A 17,557-nucleotide genomic window follows, 5' to 3' on the forward strand; every position below is an offset into this window, starting at 1 on the left:
TAGAACAAGAGGATGCTATTGCGGTGCTCTTGAAGAGCATGCCGAAATCTTATGATACCCTCGTGATTACCTTGAAGCATCTTCCTGATCCTTCATTTGAAGGGACGGTTGCCGCACTTCTTAAAGAAGACTGTAAGAGGAAGGAAAAAGGAGGGACTTCATCAACTACTTCGACTTCTACCAATCAAGCACTAGTGGTAAGTCATGGGGTAAAGCTCAATTGAAATGTTCTTTTTGCAAACGAAAGGGCCACATGGAGAATCAATGCTTCAAGAAGTATCCATCCAAGAGAACATGCATTTGGACAAAAGGCCACTATGGGAGAGATTGCCCCAAAAGTGCAAATAAAGAGAATGAGAATTGGGTGGGACAATCCTCCTCTTCAACTCCACTCAATGATGGCCTTCTCTAATGAAGGAGAAACATGTATCACCTTGATAGATGCTTGAAGGCGCACAACCTATCTCTATCTTTTTTTTGTTTTTTTGTTTTTTTGGGCTAGCATATAAAGGCTTCTCCTTTTTATCTATCTTGTGTTGTATTCAATGCTTCACCATGCATCATGAGGTATGACCTATGGTTCACATTGAAGGGGGGTGTTGAGAATGAAATGACACATGTACGATGATGGATGCAAAGTGTGTGTGTGTGTGTGTGTGTGTGAACAAGCATTAGAGGCTTGCATGTGAGACCCTAGGTGGATAAGGGTTGTGGCAATACCTCAACCACTATAAAGGGGAGGTAACCGTAGCTCATATTGTGTGAGTGAGTAAGCCTTTTATGTATGAGGCTGCAAATCTTAAGTGATAAGCTTTTGATTAGACTTGTGTGGCTGTCTTGAGCATTTCAATCCTTCTTCCTCTCTCCTTCATTTTCTCACGATTCCGCTGCTAGCTTCTCTCTTGTGTGGCTACCATGCCAAAGTTTTAACAGAGAGAAGGGTAACCGACTGCATCAGAAGAAAGGGAGAAGGGGAAAGAGAAGGGTTGCCTATTGCATCGCAAGAGAGAGAAAGCTAGAGAGGCAATCTCAGAACCTGTCTGCCCGGCCTAAGAGTCTGCCCTCGCCTTCGACTTTGCTTCTGGTGGGAGAGAGTCCACCTTACATGCTCCCACCACACTAGCCCTCCTTGACGTGGCACTCTCGATTTCTCTCTCACAGAGCATGCAAACCATACTCTTTGTCTTTAGCGCATGCAACGCGATAGGCGATTTGGCATAGGAACCCTAAGCACACATGCGCTCTCTCTCTCTCTCCCCCCCCCTCCCCCCCCCTCTGTGCCTATGCATAGACTGTCATCTGCCACTCCTCTGCTCGCCAACAACCACAATCCTTACGCAAAGCTCTTTTGTAAGAGAGAGAGAGAGCTTAGAGGGGGCCCTTGCTTCACTTTCCCCCACAGCTCTCTCCCCCTCGCGTCATTCCCCACCAACCACCCTAGTGAAAAGAGAGAGATGGCTATAGAGAAGGAACCGGTTCTTTTCTGGGATGCAGCAACCGGCGGGTCCCCGATACTAGTTAAGATTAATAATGCCCTACTAAATTGACGCGTCTACATTGGGCGCTTGTGGTATAGGGATGGTGGGACGGTCGGCTACATGTTGTGACTCTGCTGTTAAGCCTGGTCTCTCTTCTCTCACCCACAAAATGCATCCTCCACTGACTCTTCACAAGCATCCCGCATGTGCGGAGGTACGGAGCGTCGTCTCGTTTCTTTTGGCAATTGTGTGTGTGTGTGTGTGTGTGTGTGTTTTACAAGGTTGGCTTGGCAGATCATAGAGGAGTTTGTAAAGTGCCACGAGGATCATCCCGTTGCAAAGTTTTTCGGCGAATGCACCAACTTGAAGATCAAGCTTGACAGATGCTTCCGAGAAGAGGTAAGCCATTCTTTCTCCGTGCATAAGCTGGTAGCCCTCTCTGTTTAGGGTTCTGTTCTTGAATGGAGAAGGGGCTTCTTCGCGCAGAAAGAAACGAAGCGGAAAGCCAACTTTGAGCGGAGCAAGCAAGTGCAGGAGAGGTTCAAATCTCAGCGAGCTTCAAAAAGGGCAATGCAGACACCCGAATCGCGTCGGAACGAAGGAGGCTGATGCAACAACTGTTTATTCGTAATGAGCCCACCCTATTTGAAGGAAGAGGACATTCAACATGCAGGAAATAATTTGCGAATTTGGTTGACAAAATTCAAGCTTGTTGGCCTGCGTTAGTTTCTCTTTGAATGGACTAAAGTAAGTTTGGCCACCAGAAAAAAAGTAATCAAATTCTCCTATTGGTTATATGTTTTGTTACGTACTGTGATTGAGGTCCACTACCCAATAAACCTAATTATAGGGACTCTAGACTCTAGACATTGCCCATATCTTTATAACTTTGTGCCTACATATCTTTAGTACCTCGGAGCTTTTTCTGCAGGTTTAGATAAATTATGGCAGGCCTATAGTGCCACTACACTTGTTTTGCTATTAACGACAAATAAACAACATTGTTCTTTCACTGTGTGTGTGCAAGAAGTGTACACCACATAATTGTATCATGGTTGGCATATGCTAAGAACTCAGTATCCTATTCAATTTACTAAAGCTATCTTGTAAGAAATCACTAGTCAGCACACACGAAAGTAGGGTTGGGAAATTGTACACAACATACCTTCATTTGATCCTAATGGTCCCTCGCCCCCCCAATACATACACACACACCCCTTTCCTCTGCTTGTGCTGGTTGGCCTGATGAGGGGTCAATTTACCTCGTTGTGCACCCTTTTTATAGGAAATTTTGCCCACAGTCCAGGCTGAAGTGTTAGGTGTGTGGCCGGGCTACTTTGTAAATCCTTGGACCCCCCCACGACGAGTCTAAAGTAAACACAATTGAGAGTTGCATTTGTCTGCCTCCAAACACACCTGGGCAGCTAGCTGACCATTCATTGTTAGAAATTGTGCATCTCAGTGTTATGAGTCTTTTTCCCTATTTTATGGGATTTTATCTATTTCTCCTATTTTAGCAAGTCGTGGAGCAGTCGGCCAATTCACATCACTATAAAAGGGGTCTCTCATATTCACTTCATGTAACCAATCCAAGCACAAGTGCAACACTCTTCTTGCTGGCTATTGCCATTGTAAAGCTTTATGCTATTACAAAAGGTGATCTTGTCCACAAGCTCTCTATCTCCTTTGCTCCTTCTCTCTCTTGTTTTGTCTACGCTTCCGCATATGCATACTCCAATATGGTATCAATCACTTAGGTACCCCGCTGCATACTACAAGGCGACTTTTTTTCATCTGCTGGCTGCGTTATTGGCTCCTGAAGGTGACTATTTCTTCTCCTTCCATTGTTGCGTTTTCTAGAGATCCAAACAGTGGCTGCGTTTTCTTGCGCGCTTGGTGCTCTTCTTCACCTGCGTTTTCACTCCCCAGGCTGCCGTGCTGCTGTTGCTTCATACCAAGCGTCATCGGCAAGCTTCTTGGTGCTGTTTTTCAGTGTTTGATTGCGGTGAAAGAGCTGTTTTCTCTGTTTTTACAGTGTGGACTGCAGTGGAAGGTGTTCTCTTCGCATGTGGTGCAACTTGACAAGCTGCCCCGACATCTTTGCTTCTTCCTGGCTTCCCCTCTCTTCGGTTGGGTGTTTCCGGTGAGTTTTGGTGGAGTGTTTTACTACTGTCCAGCCTCTTTCTCTCTCAGATTCGAGAGGAGGCTGATTGGTCCTGGTGCCTCGCTTCGTTGGAAAGTACTCAAGAGGAGTCATGGAGTGCTGAGATTTGTGTACTTTGTTGCTGTGGATATGGCTCCTCCGTGTACGAACAAGGATCACAAGTTGGACGGAACCTACTATGCCCATTGGAAGCTGAACATGCGGATCTAGCTCATCCATAAGGGTTTATGGGAGATTGTTTAGGGCAGTGAGAAGAAGCTCGAGCGTCATCAGAACTCGAGGAGGTGGACCTAGGATCAAGAGGATGAATTTTTTGCGGAATTGCAAGACTGGGAGAATTGTGATTCGAAGGTGCGTTCAGTGCTTGTGTGGACCATTACAAAGGAGGTCTCACCGGCCGTGCAAACTCTCACCAGTGCACAGCAAGTATGGTCCAAATCGGAGGATCTCTTTGCTCAAGATTTAGCGATGCGGGCCCTTACTTTGCAAGGGCAACTCTATGGTTTGTTATTTCCTGTTGGCAGTTCTATGTATGTAGTCGTTTCTCATGAAGGCCAAGGTTATCCATTGACCAGTTTTACTGACAATGGGCTGCCTTGTCCTCTGCGCAGCTTGCTGCACTTATCCTCACTAACCTTCCCCGAAGTATGATGATGTCATGTGCACGCCCGTGCCATGGCTAATCTTCGGCATGAATTGTCTTAATCCTTGATTAGTATAGCAATTAGGACTAGCATTTAGGTCACCATCAGTAGCAGAAGCATCTTCATCACCATCCGAATCATCATCGTTAGGACCATCATCATCAGCAACATCAGTTCATAGTCGGCAGCATGTGAAGATCTCTTAGCATCAATCGGTCATCATCAGATAGCATCCAGGCTCAATCGGCCAGCATATTGTGGGGATCTAGCATCTTATGTCACCAAGCGCTTAACATTATATGTTAGTATAGGCATTTTTGGGACTGTCCAGCGGGCCGATAACTGTATAGCTGGCCGATTGTTGTCCCACACTCATATATAAACATCTTATCTATTTCTGCATTAGGCAAGTCATAATTCAGTTCGTACATCATCTAGTATTCAGTAGAATATATGTAGAAGGGCCTAGGTCAACCCCTTGGGGCTGACCAAAGCCTAAACCATGTACAAGCATTCAGGTATCTTTTTGTACCATATTAATACAGAAAACACTAACACCAAATACTCTCTTCTTCTCTCTCCTTTGTCTTAATCATGCTGAATTTGGGCATGTTCTTGGATTCATCTAGGTATATCTTTATGCTTTATTAGTGGACATGCAAATTTCACATTGTGAAGTTTTCGTTCAAGTTGCAGCCAGTTGATATTGTGTTAATTCTTTCTATCTTTAGGGGTGCATATGCCCTATCAACTACCTTTTTGTTGTAATAATTCTTTCTATTGGTTATGATCCTTGGTGCTAGGCTTCATTATGGCTGAGTCTGCCGTGTATCTCCGGAGCTTTGACAGAAATTCAGTACACAGACCTTTGTATGAATGTATGCTGTGTGTGCATGGGGTGTGTGTGTGGGAGCATATATTGATACCAAGTTCTACACCCACTATTGGGCACTGATGATGTTAGTGGGGATGTCGTAGTATTTAGTCCATAGTATGCATGAAGGAGTTGATGGTTTATTGTCTTGTGGATGACTACCATAGGTTATAAATTGCACTCTCTTATAAGGTGAATTTGGGCATGTTCCTGGATTCATCTAGGTATATATGCTTATTTAGCATCAATGTTCTTAATCAAGCTTAGGGCTGTGGATTAGTACAACAAAGCTATGCGCATGCAACATTGGTATTAGAGCATTCCGGCTCAGCCCACCAAGCTATGTCCCAAGGAAGGTGCAGAGTTTCAACAGAAAGATACAACAGGGTAGCAGATGGAGTGGTTTGCAACAGGCGAAGCTAGAGGAAGCATTGTCCGTACCTCGTACGGATAAGGTCTTCGTACCAAATATGAGGTTCAATGTACAACACTCATTTGGCCTGTTTTTTTAACTATTTTCGTCAGTGGTCATTGCTTAGTAGTTAATAGACTAGTTTTCATTTCAGTATCACCATTGTCTTTCATGCTATTTTTGTATGGATGCTAGATATTTCTTATTTTACATACATACATACAAAAAAACGTGAACGTACTCAAAGTACTTATCTTGATGCGTACTTTACGTACTCGTACCATACCACACCGTACCTAAAGTTCTCAACCACTATGTTCTTTGAGGGTAGGTACGCATACCCAGTATCTCATTAAGCTCTCAGATCATTTCCAAAGGCCTAGCAACAGACATGATCAGTTCCAATAGGTGACCCGACATTGTGTCAAGGTTAAGGAAAAGTAGGCATGGAGACAGCAATGAACATATGCTTAGTTCTTCATCAAGACTTGGAAGTGGGGATGAGGAGTGAAGGCATTTTAGACAAAAATATTAGTCAATAAAATCAAAGTCAGTAAAAAGTTAATAGTAGTTCAAAGTCAGTAGAATTCCAGGGAGGAAGGATGACAGAGTGTCTACCCCGCCATCAAGTTTAGCAGAAGGGAATGTTACGTGCACGCTCGTGCCATGGCTAACTTCGGCATGAACTGTCTTAATTCCTGGTCAGTGCAGTAGTTAGAACAAGCATTTAGGTCACCATTAGTAGCAGAAGCATCAACATCAACAACAAAAGCATCTTCATCACCATTAGAATCATCATTGTCAAGACCATATCATCAACAACATCAGTTCATAGTCGGTAGCATGTGAAGATCTGCTAGCATTAGTTGGCCAGCATCAGATAGCATCCAGGTTCAGTTGGCTAGCATATTGTGGGGATCTAGCATCTTATGTCACCAAGCACTTAACATTATATGTTAGAATAGGCATTTTTGGGACTGTCCAGCGGGCCGACAGCTGTATAGCTGGCCTCGAGTTTGAGCTTCAAGCGAGTTTTTGGAGCGTGAAAACTTCGATTTTTCACCATTTCTCTTCATTTCTAAGCCCACCATAACCATATCCAGCTTGGGGAAGATGATTTTCACTAGTCTACACCATCTTGCATACCTCGGATGGTTGTTTTTCAGCAAAACAGTCCTAAAGCTTGTTGAAATTTTTGGTTTTGTGATATACAGGCTGTTTTTCAGGTTTTGGCACTCATGGATGCAACATACAGGCTATTATACTAGTTTATGCGCTCATGGATGAGCCACATGGGCTGGTTTACAGGTTTTGGCGCTCATGGATGTGACATACAGGGTGTTATTGTGGTTTATGTTGACGTGATATTGGGGATTGGGGAACGTGTATCTGCTCCTTGGACTTGGATTCGACTTGGAGCATGGACAAAGAGACATGATTATTATATCTAGACTTATGGGACTGTTTTGTCTCGCCCATTTATTTGGGACATGGATTCTTTCAGTCATATTGGATTTTTGAGACTGTCTGGTCTCGCCCACTTGATGGGACGTGATTATATCTTGATATATGGTTTGAAGTTTTAAAGTTGAGGACAACTTTTAAGAAGCTAGGGAAAATGTCACCATTTGGGTATCTCTAGAATTCATGTTTGTGGATGGGCTTTGGATGCCCAAAAGATCAAGAATGTACAAGCTTTGGGAATGGGGGATTATCCAGTACAGAGGACCAAGTGCTTGTAACATGGTCCAGGTACTCGAGAGAGTTTCTTGGACATAGAAATGGACTTTGGAGCTCGTGTTAAGTGGAAAGTATGTATGGTGAACTCTTGAGGATTTGGGAGAGATCAAGCAACGAAACAGGTTTCTACATGGTGCTTACGTGTATATTTCTCATGTGGTGGAACACAAAGAGACCATCTCCTAAATTTTAGGAGAAGTTGCTATTTTTGGCAGTCTCCGATGGAATTTCGGTTTGCATCATTACCTTTGAAATTGAGAAGAGATTGAGAATTGCCAAAGCGCCATTGTAAATTAGCTATCGTCTGGGATATTTTTGGAGTTGAAGATTGTGGAATTTTTGGGCTTTGGATTTGGGACCTGTGGTAGATAAGAGGATAAAAGTGAGACAAGCGTCCTCACACTTGTCAATTTAGTTCTAGAAATGGCATTGTAGTATTTTCTTGCTTATTTGAACATGAGAGAGTTATCGTTTGGGCGAGTTTGAGCTTCAAGTAAGTTTTTGGAGGCTGAAAACTCTGATTTTTCACCATTTCTCTTCATTCCTAAGCCCACCATAGCCATATCCAGCTTGGGGAAGATGATTTTCACTACTCTACACCATCTTGCACACCCCGGATGATTGTTTTCAACAAAACAGTCCTAAAGCTTGTTGAATTCTGGTTTTTTCTTGCCCCGAGAAAAAGATCCTTCTATTAATTAATGAAAGACAACCACAAAGGACTAGATACAAGCTCGCCTCATATAAGGGCGGGAATCAAATAATCTTAAGGGGAAGAGACACTTCTCCTTCGGCTGGCCACTCTATGAGGAGAAGGCTATCTCATACGCGGGGGGGGGGGGGGGGGGGGGGGGGGGGGGGGGGAAGAAACAACCACACAGGTGGTCGGTAATGCCAAGTGGGGTCACCACCTCTATCTGTGAGAAATGGCCAAAGTCTCGAGAAAGCTTCCCGTTGCTTCCACATGCGGTTAGAACCTCCCTGTAACTTCCCCCACTGATGGTGGAGGGTGTGAATGATGTCAAGCTACATGCTCCTAATGGACTCAGGAGGCGGAGTGTGGGTGCCCTCGATGGCCTCGCTGCATCTAGTGCGCCAAATGTGTTAGGTTGCGATGCTATTGCAAATCTTCCATCTTTGGCACGAGCTTGGTCGCCACTGGTCAGTAGGTGGGGCTATGACTGGTATTGCCACGAAATACGATGGTGAGAGACCTAAAGGGCTAGCCCTCCCCCATCCTCCTCATAAGCTCTGACCACTCCAGTCTCTGTGGCCCAAGCGATAGTGCTGTAATGATTTGGGTCAAGGCCCTGTCCATAGTGAAGATGCGGAGAATCCATTGCCAAATCTGCTGAGCCTTCGGGCAATCCCAAAGACAATGTCACTCCTGAGGGTGGCCGCACCATGGGCAAGCTGCTGGCCGACCTCCAATTGCCAGCCAAGTACCGACCCCCAACCTCCTGTGTGCCATCAGCCAAAGAAAGAGGGTGATCTTTCTAGGCCGAAAACTGTCCCAACGCCTCTTTTAGAAATCTGAAAGGAAACGCTGTGAGAGGCCCTGTGACTGCCAATGTGCTGCTGCTATTGGGGTGCCATCAATCTCTGGCATTTGGATCCTGTGGCCTAGCCACGCTTTATATGCAAAGAAGGGGGCATCGAGAGTCTCCTCCCGATGTGGGGTCATGCCAAGTCCACTCTCCCGGGGGGGTCGGTAATGCCAAGTGGGGTCACCACCTCTATCTGTGAGAAATGGCCAAAGTCTCGAGAAAGCTTCCCGTTGCTTCCACATGCGGTTAGAACCTCCCTGTAACTTCCCCCACTGATGGTGGAGGGTGTGAATGATGTCAAGCTACATGCTCCTAATGGACTCAGGAGGCGGAGTGTGGGTGCCCTCGATGGCCTCGCTGCATCTAGTGCGCCAAATGTGTTAGGTTGCGATGCTATTGCAAATCTTCCATCTTTGGCACGAGCTTGGTCGCCACTGGTCAGTAGGTGGGGCTATGACTGGTATTGCCACGAAATACGATGGTGAGAGACCTAAAGGGCTAGCCCTCCCCCATCCTCCTCATAAGCTCTGACCACTCCAGTCTCTGTGGCCCAAGCGATAGTGCTGTAATGATTTGGGTCAAGGCCCTGTCCATAGTGAAGATGCGGAGAATCCATTGCCAAATCTGCTGAGCCTTCGGGCAATCCCAAAGACAATGTCACTCCTGAGGGTGGCCGCACCATGGGCAAGCTGCTGGCCGACCTCCAATTGCCAGCCAAGTACCGACCCCCAACCTCCTGTGTGCCATCAGCCAAAGAAAGAGGGTGATCTTTCTAGGCCGAAAACTGTCCCAACGCCTCTTTTAGAAATCTGAAAGGAAACGCTGTGAGAGGCCCTGTGACTGCCAATGTGCTGCTGCTATTGGGGTGCCATCAATCTCTGGCATTTGGATCCTGTGGCCTAGCCACGCTTTATATGCAAAGAAGGGGGCATCGAGAGTCTCCTCCCGATGTGGGGTCATGCCAAGTCCACTCTCCCGGGTCCCACTGTAGGCGCATGAGAGGTTGGCAGTCCCATATCCATAGCCGCCAGAATCTCTCCCTGGCCACCTTGGCCGGTGGTGGATCTATGTGCCACTTTCGTGCCCGAAACCAATCACCCTCACCCTCTGCAACTGCAAGGTGCAACCATTGAAATCCTCTAAGGGGCTTGGATCTCTCTAGTTTGCCATGGGATCCAATAGAAAAAGTGAGCAGACCACTACCCTCATTTGCTCCGTGGACTGCCATAAGAATATCATGTCTGGTAAACACACCTAGCCACATTGGGGAAGTCGGGTCTGAGATAGGGGTCAACCACTTTTGAGGGATAGTCGAGTCGATGTCAATGTTGAGCCTGTCTCTACCCCGGATCCCTGCCAGCCTCTCTCTTGTACCTCCGGGGGTAAGTATTTGTGTGCGATCCAATCTCCAAGGGACATGGCTGGTCCTATGCTCAAGGTGCCCCACGATACATGAGGTCGGGCCCCCAACATGTGGCCACTGGGTAAACGGATCAGGGGGTCCAGACCAAAGGTTGTTGAAGCCGCTCCTCTGAGGCCGTCGGGGCTATTTGATTAAGGGTCGGCTTGAGGTGATCTCAAGCAGTAAGTTGGTTGCAAATCTGTCCTCAAAAGCTAGGCAAAAAACACGGGCCTGCATCTCTGTGAAAATCCATCTGGTACTCTGTGGGCAAGGCTCCTTGAGACTCGGGGTGTGGGTTGAAATCCGGCTAAGAGGAAATCCTTCAAGGGCTCACCACTAGGAAGGAGTCCTCTAATGATCAGCTTGCCCAGCAGGACATGGCTCTGAATAGCGGGGTCAATGAGGCCTAGCCCCCCTCTACGATGTGGTCGAATGATCACTGTCCATGCCACCTTGGCCCTGGGTGGCCTCGTGCCATTGCGGGCCAATAGGAAGTTCTTGATCAACCGTTGTACCTGGCCAATACATGCTCGAGAGAAGGCCCAGCACGAAGTGATGTACCACTCTACCCGCTAGGGAGAGCCTGATAGAACTCTACTATAAAAGTTTCTTCCGAATACTCAGAAGAAGAGGGGCGAGCTGTTGCTCAGGAGAGATGCCAACTGGCAACCAAGATAGCGAACTAGAGTGCTCCTCGGGATCCACTAGAAAGCCTCAACTAGGTGCCAAGTGTAACTTGGTTGAACACAATGCTAATCAATACACTTAAATACACTAAGATTTGAAGGACACTTGCTCAAATACAAGAAGTAAATTGCTGAATTGACGAGAGACACACAATGAGCCGGAACGGCCGACCCCTCCCTTGAGTAAATTGTATTACTATTGGAGAAACTCAATACATAGCTTCACGGGCATCCATTGCCAAATCCTCCATGCCAATGCATATGAAATTCAGCATTTAGAAAACAATGGTATGTCGATGTAGATCACCAAGGAGCTGCCTTGATGCCCGGCCCGACTTCAGTGCCCATATTCTCTACCATTGGCTCTATGTTCTACCAAGCAAGGTAGCAACATCTTCAAGAGCACATAGGACAAGAGAAATACTACACAGGGCGGCTAAACAAGGAGTCCTGCCCTTCTACTGAATAAGTAATGACAACACATTGTCCAATTAGCTTACCAGTCTTCATAGAAGTTGTTGCAAGCGGAAGCCTTCGCGTTGGAAGCTTTAGAAGTGTTGATATCTTCGATTTGCCGCAATCCTTCGCGACAAAAGTCTTCAAGAGGATGAAGGGAACCCTGGGAAAGCTTCCCCTATGGTTCAACTTGAGAAAGGAAGGCTGAAATTAGGGTTTTCAGCAAAAAGACTAGAAATTACAGCAAAAATGAGAGCTATTTTGCTGAATTTCAGTCATTGGGAGTGAGTAGGAGAGTGATTAGCACTTGGAAACACTCTTGGAAGCTTGGAAAACACCCTAGCAAGTTGGGTATGGCTATGGAGAGCTTGGAAATGGAGAGAAATGGTGGAAAAACAGAGTTTCAGCCTCCAAAAATCCTCATGAAGAGAAAACACGCATTTTCTCTTAATAAGTAAGTGAATTGGGGTCCAATCAGGTGAGGGGACATGGGGAGATGCCCATTTATGAGTAAAAAGGGAGGATCAGGTCCTGGACATTGAGTCTTGTCCGCCTCGGGACTTCAGTGAGTGTGAACTTGGAAGCGGTCATAATCTATAAGTGACTTTTGGGCGCCCAAACTTTAATGAAGTGAGAACGCACTCACTTATAAATATTGGCTAAGTCCTAAGGGCTATTTGAGCCTAGATTGGGTAATACTTACCACCTGTTCACATGCCACACAACCATGTCAGCAGACAATTTCACACGCACGGTTCACGGGCGGGTGTCCCCTAGCCTGGAACTACACATAGGTCATGCAGGCATGAAAACAGCATGCAATTTCATTTGCAGGCAAGCACATAAAGATGCTATGCAATGCAGCATTGGCATGAGCAATTTCCGTTCATGAAACCATATAAGACCAGGCGTTTCCAGGCAAGTATATGCGATACCAGACCCAGTGGTGGAAAGCCAATCCTCCAGGCGTTTCCGGGCATGTACACAAAGGCACAAGTCCCAGCGGAAAGCCAAGTCCTCCAGATATTCCGGGCATGATAACATCAAGTCCCAGCGGAATATCATATCCAACTATACAGCATGACACGTGTCAATCACATGCATAGGCACATTCCATAAGAGCCATGGACACCAATCCAATATGCACATAGTGTGAAAGCAAGAGTGAACCATTCGGGTGGCCAAATGGTCCCCGCTTCTAAACAGTTGTACGCAACTGAAATGCATCCAAATATGCCTGTAGTAACTGCGGGCAATCTCCAAAGAACTCTTTATCTACCCATTTAGCATCAATGGGAAGATAGTTCTTAAACTTCACAAGGTAACACCTCACAACTTTTTTTTTTTTTTTTTTTTTTTGAGGAAACACAGAGCTATAATACTGGGTATGAAAAAACCCCAAAGTGCCAGAGGTGGCCTACTGAGGGGGCATACAAACTGTGCAGTGGGAGGCGAGAAGCCTGTGAGCAGTCGGTGCTACATCACGGTGGATGATGTGATGTGTGCAATATGAACCACTGTGGGGGAGTGTACTCCCATCTAGCATGCCCTCCAACAATCCTGAAGAAGAGACCCGTGCGCCCCCAACGACGAATGAAGGCCTGGAGTCTGTCCTGAGCTGTCTGTGAAGGCCGACAGGAATCATCATACGTGGAACGCAGTGCACGGATAAGATCGAGCCAAATCAGGACTAGAGTATCACGAGTCGATTGCCGCGTGTGACTAAGGACATGGAGACAACGAGCTCTCCAAATGTTCCACATCGCAACTTTGCCTGTAGCAAGCTTGCGTTCCTTGTGATACACAATCTGCTCTGGCTGCAAGATCTCCTCAAGCTCATCCACTTGTGGTGGATCCTCAATGACCATTTCACTGGGCCCCGGCCCTACATACTTGCGAAGGAGACTCACATGAAAAGCATTGTGTATGTGCCAATGACAAGGTAATGCCAATCTGAAAGCCACTTCATTGATCTTCTCGATCACTCGAAAAGGCCCATAGTACCTGGTTGCAAGCTTAGGATATGCACCCTCTTTTCCAGGCCTCTTTGCAAGTCTTGCTTTCTCAAATTTCAGCAATACCCAATCATTCTCTTTAACATCCAATTGCCTTCTATGCTTGTCGGCAGCCTTTTTATGCTTGTCTTGTGACCTTGCAATGGCTGTCCGCACCTGAGCAAAAGCAATATCCAAGTCTCTTACACATACTCCTCAGCTGCAAATATCTCATCCTTTGTGCGAAGGATGGGTGGCAAAACCACCTTACCATAAACAATCTCAAACGGGGCTTTTTCCGTAGATGCATGCACTGTGTTGTTGTATGCAAATTCCACAAGTGGTAAGTACTCCTCCCAGGAAGACTTCTGATCCGCCACATAATATTTCAAGAGATCCAACACGGCTGAATTTGCACCCTCACTTTGCCCATCCGTTTGAGGGTGATAAGCTGATGAGAAGTCCAATTTGGTGCCCATATTATTAAATAAGGCCCGTCAAAAAAGACTTGTAGTTCTGGGATCTCTATCTCCCACAATGGACTTCGGCATTCCATGATGTTTGAACACTTGTGCAAGATATATTTTAACCATATGCTTAGCTTTGATGGTCTTTTTGACCGGCAAGAAATGAGCTTGCTTGCTAAACCTGTCCACAATTGTCCAAATTGCATCATTACCCTGTTGGGTACGTGGCAAGTCCATAATGAAATCCATTGTAATACTTTTCCATGGCTGCGTGGGAATAGGCAATGGCTGAAGCAAACCTGGTGCCTTTTGCCTATCAAATTTGACCTTTTGACAGGTGATACATGCACGTACATGTGCCTCTATGTCCTTCCGCATACCTGGCCAAAAGAAATACCGCTCAATCATGTGCGTAGTAGGCATTATGTCTCTATGACTAGCATATGGAGGAGCATGGCATTCATCCAAAACCTTTTGCCTCATGTCAGACACCACACATAGGCAATTATCTTTCATGAGATAACCCTCTTTGATCACATATGAGGCATGTGCATGACCAGCCATCAAATCAGCCCAAATAGTGGCAAAATCAGCATCCGTATGATACAAATCACGCATGGTAGACAACTCCCCGTGAGAGGCAACCGAGATAGCTGCTACATACGGCTTTCGTGACAATGCATCGGCCACTATATTCTTCTTTCCCGGGGTGTGCAAGATCTGAAAATGAAACATAGAGAGGAAATTGGCCATCCTTATATGCTTCTCTAATAACTTAGTTTGAGTAAGAAAATACCTCAAACTCTAGTGATCTGTCTTCACAGTGAAATCAGCCCCAAGAAGGTAATGTTTCCATATAGTAAGTGCATGAATTACAACCAAGAGCTCTTTCTCATAAATGCCAAGAGATAGCTTTGCATCATGCAATCTACGACTCTCATAAGCCACGGCATGTTCCTCTTGATTAAGGACAGCCCCTATGCAATTTCCAGATGCATCACATTCCACACAAAAAGGCTTTTGCAAATCCGGAACGATCAACACTGGACCATGAGTAGTTGCATCTTTCAATTTGAGGAATGCATCTCTCTCTACATTAGTCCATTTGAACACGGCCTTCTTCTTTGTCAAATCATGCAAAGGAGAAGCAATCCATGCAAAGTGCTGAATGAACCTGCGGTAGTAAGAGCATAATCCAAGAAAACTACGGATCTCATGCACCGAACTCAATTCGGGCCAATTCCGAATTGCATCAATCTTTGCAGGATCCATCCGCACTCCATCTTTGGACACAATATGCCCAAGATAATGTATCTCTGACTAGAAGAATTCACTCTTCTTTGCATTTATGAAGAGTTTATGCTTATGGAGCTCTTCAAAAACAATAGCCAAATGAGCTTTATGCTCTTCTTCGGTCTTCGAGACGACTAGGATGTCATCAAAGAAGACACCTGAAAATTTCCTGTACCCACGGAATATGCGATCCATCATTCTATTGAATGTAGCCGGGGCATTTGTAAGACCAAAAGGCATAGCAAGATACTCATAAAGCCCAAATGCTGTCCTGAAAGCAGTTTTGTGTACATCCTGAGGCACTACACGCACTTGATGATATCCACTCTTGAGATCAATTCGGCTAAAGCATGCCGATCCATCCAACTTGTCAAGGATGTCGTCTATGCGTGGAATCGGAAACCGATTCTTGATGGTAAGCTTATTCAAAGCTTACCATCAAGAATGTGTGTGCATCTTAACATGTTTTCCCCCATGTTTATCCATTGGGACAGCCCCTGTGATTGGCATCATTTTAGGACCAAAAGGTGATGCATAAGGCATAGATACATGTGCCCTGTAAGCATAGGGCATGGCTGGCCCCTCAACATGCATTGATACATTTTCAGCCATAACTTCTCCCTCACGAGCACACTCGAAGGCATGAGTGGCATGAGAGATACGCGGAATACCTGCACCAAAAGAAAATTGCAGCCCATGTTGCATGTGTTGTGCATGTACATTTTCAGCCGGCAATGGCATTTGACATACATTTTGACCACTGCCATAAACATTGTATCCTTCACGGGCTACATAAGGTATTCCTGCATGGCGTGAAGTCACTGATTGTTTCTCTCCCATAGCATGGAGATTTATCCTCTTAGACATAAGTTCTTGTTCGGGCATCAGTGGGGATTCCAAGACATGTGGGATGGTTGCCTTTTCTGCATAGGCATCCTCGGTACGAGCCAAGTATGCACGTGCTTCATCCCTCGGTTGCATGTGCAACTCTTGAGCAATCATTGCCATTGCATGATCCATATAAGATTCAGCTTTCTTGGCCTTCAAATGATCATGTACCAATGGATCCTTGCGGCTATAGAGATTCAATTCTTGTTGTTGTGCATGGAGAAGAGCCTGCATACGAGTAAGTTCAGCCCTCAAGACTATGGACTCTTCTTCTTGCATCTTTTCTTTGCCACGGGACGGCTGTCCCACATATTCATGTTCCCTATTGTGCACCACATGAGTTTGCTCATCCTGTAAAGCATTGGAGGCATGCATTTCATTGTCCCTGCCTCTTGTATTCTAAGGGCTATTTGAGCCTAGATTGGGTAATACTTACCACCTGTTCACATGCCACACAACCATGTCAGCAGACAGTTTCACACGCACGGTTCATGGGCGGGCATCCCCTAGCCCGGAACTACACATAGGTCATGCAGGCATGAAAACAGCATGCAATTTCATTTGTAGGCAAGCACATAAAGATGCTATGCAATGCAACATTTGCATGAGCAATTTCTGTTCATGAAACCATATAAGACCAGGCGTTTCCAGGCTAGTATATGCGATACCAGACCCAGTGGAAAGCCAATCCTCCAGGCGTTTCCGGGCATGTACACAAAGGCACAAGTCCCAGTGGAAAGCCAAGTCCTCCAGATATTTCGGGCATGATAACATTAAGTCCGAGCGGAATATCATATCCAACTATACAGCATGACACGTGTCAATCACATGCATAGGCACATTCCATAAGAGCCATGGACACCAATCCAATATGCACATAGTGTGAAAGCAAGAGTGAACCATTCGGGTGGCCAAATGGTGACACTAAGTCAGGGTGGGTGCAGAGTCTACCCAATAACCACACCACTTGTGCCAGTTGATCTATGCTAGCGGGAAAGGGGAAATCTATCCCCACGGGCTCCCTGAATGAGAACCTGGTTGTGTGAGACTGAGTAAAGTCTTGAGACACCACGAATCCACTCCATGGGGAATCTCGTCTGGCTCATCGTGCCCTCCAGAAAGCTCCAATCCACCCTATCATGAGCTTTCTTAAAGTCTAGAAGTAGCATTATGAGGTCCTGCTGCTGCATCCTGGCCGAAGCTGTCGCCTCCCAGAAGGTGAAAATGTTGTGCAGAATGCTCCGATCCTGAACAAAGCCGGTTTGAGTGTCATGAATCAAGTCTGGGAGAAAGGGCTGAAGTCTCTTGCTGATGGCCTTGGCCAAGATCTTATAGGTTGTCCCTAGAAGAGTGATGGGTCTCCAGTGCTGGATCTCCAATCTGTCACCACCCTCCATAGGAATCAAGTGTATTAAATCCTCTGAGAGCCTCTCTAGCATGGCACCTGTGATCATAATCTTGTTGAAGGCAGCTTGAAGGCCGCCTTTCAAGAGGTCCCAGTGATGAAGAAAG

General features: G+C 45.9%; 1 protein-coding gene across 1 annotated transcript; it reads left to right on the forward strand.

The window, feature by feature from the left end:
• The first annotated feature begins 1,535 nt into the window (after window positions 1–1,535).
• LOC147635150 (Cytochrome c oxidase biogenesis protein Cmc1-like protein) lies at window positions 1,536–2,490 on the forward strand. Its single transcript, XM_086802130.1, has 3 exons — window positions 1,536–1,692; window positions 1,773–1,877; window positions 1,965–2,490. The coding sequence occupies exons 1-3, from the start codon at window positions 1,579–1,581 to the stop codon at window positions 2,085–2,087; spliced, it is 342 nt and encodes a 113-aa protein (XP_086658256.1). The 5' UTR covers window positions 1,536–1,578; the 3' UTR covers window positions 2,088–2,490.
• The last annotated feature ends 15,067 nt before the right edge of the window (window positions 2,491–17,557 follow it).

Source organism: Cibotium barometz, chromosome 9, assembly GCF_041138505.1.
Source record: "Cibotium barometz isolate CiBa-2024 chromosome 9, ASM4113850v1, whole genome shotgun sequence".
In the NCBI taxonomy this organism is placed as follows: Eukaryota; Viridiplantae; Streptophyta; class Polypodiopsida; order Cyatheales; family Cibotiaceae; genus Cibotium; species Cibotium barometz.

What these genes read in the sequence shown, in the direction of transcription:
- LOC147635150 (XM_086802130.1), top strand. Translation starts at nt 1,579, where the DNA reads ATGGTGGGACGGTCGGCTACATGTTGTGACTCTGCTGTTAAGCCTGGT. An exon ending in AGCATCCCGCATGTGCGGAG is followed by an intron (nt 1,693 to 1,772) that starts GTACGGAGCGTC and finishes TTGGCTTGGCAG; the next exon opens with ATCATAGAGGAGTTTGTAAA. An exon ending in ACAGATGCTTCCGAGAAGAG is followed by an intron (nt 1,878 to 1,964) that starts GTAAGCCATTCT and finishes TTCTTCGCGCAG; the next exon opens with AAAGAAACGAAGCGGAAAGC.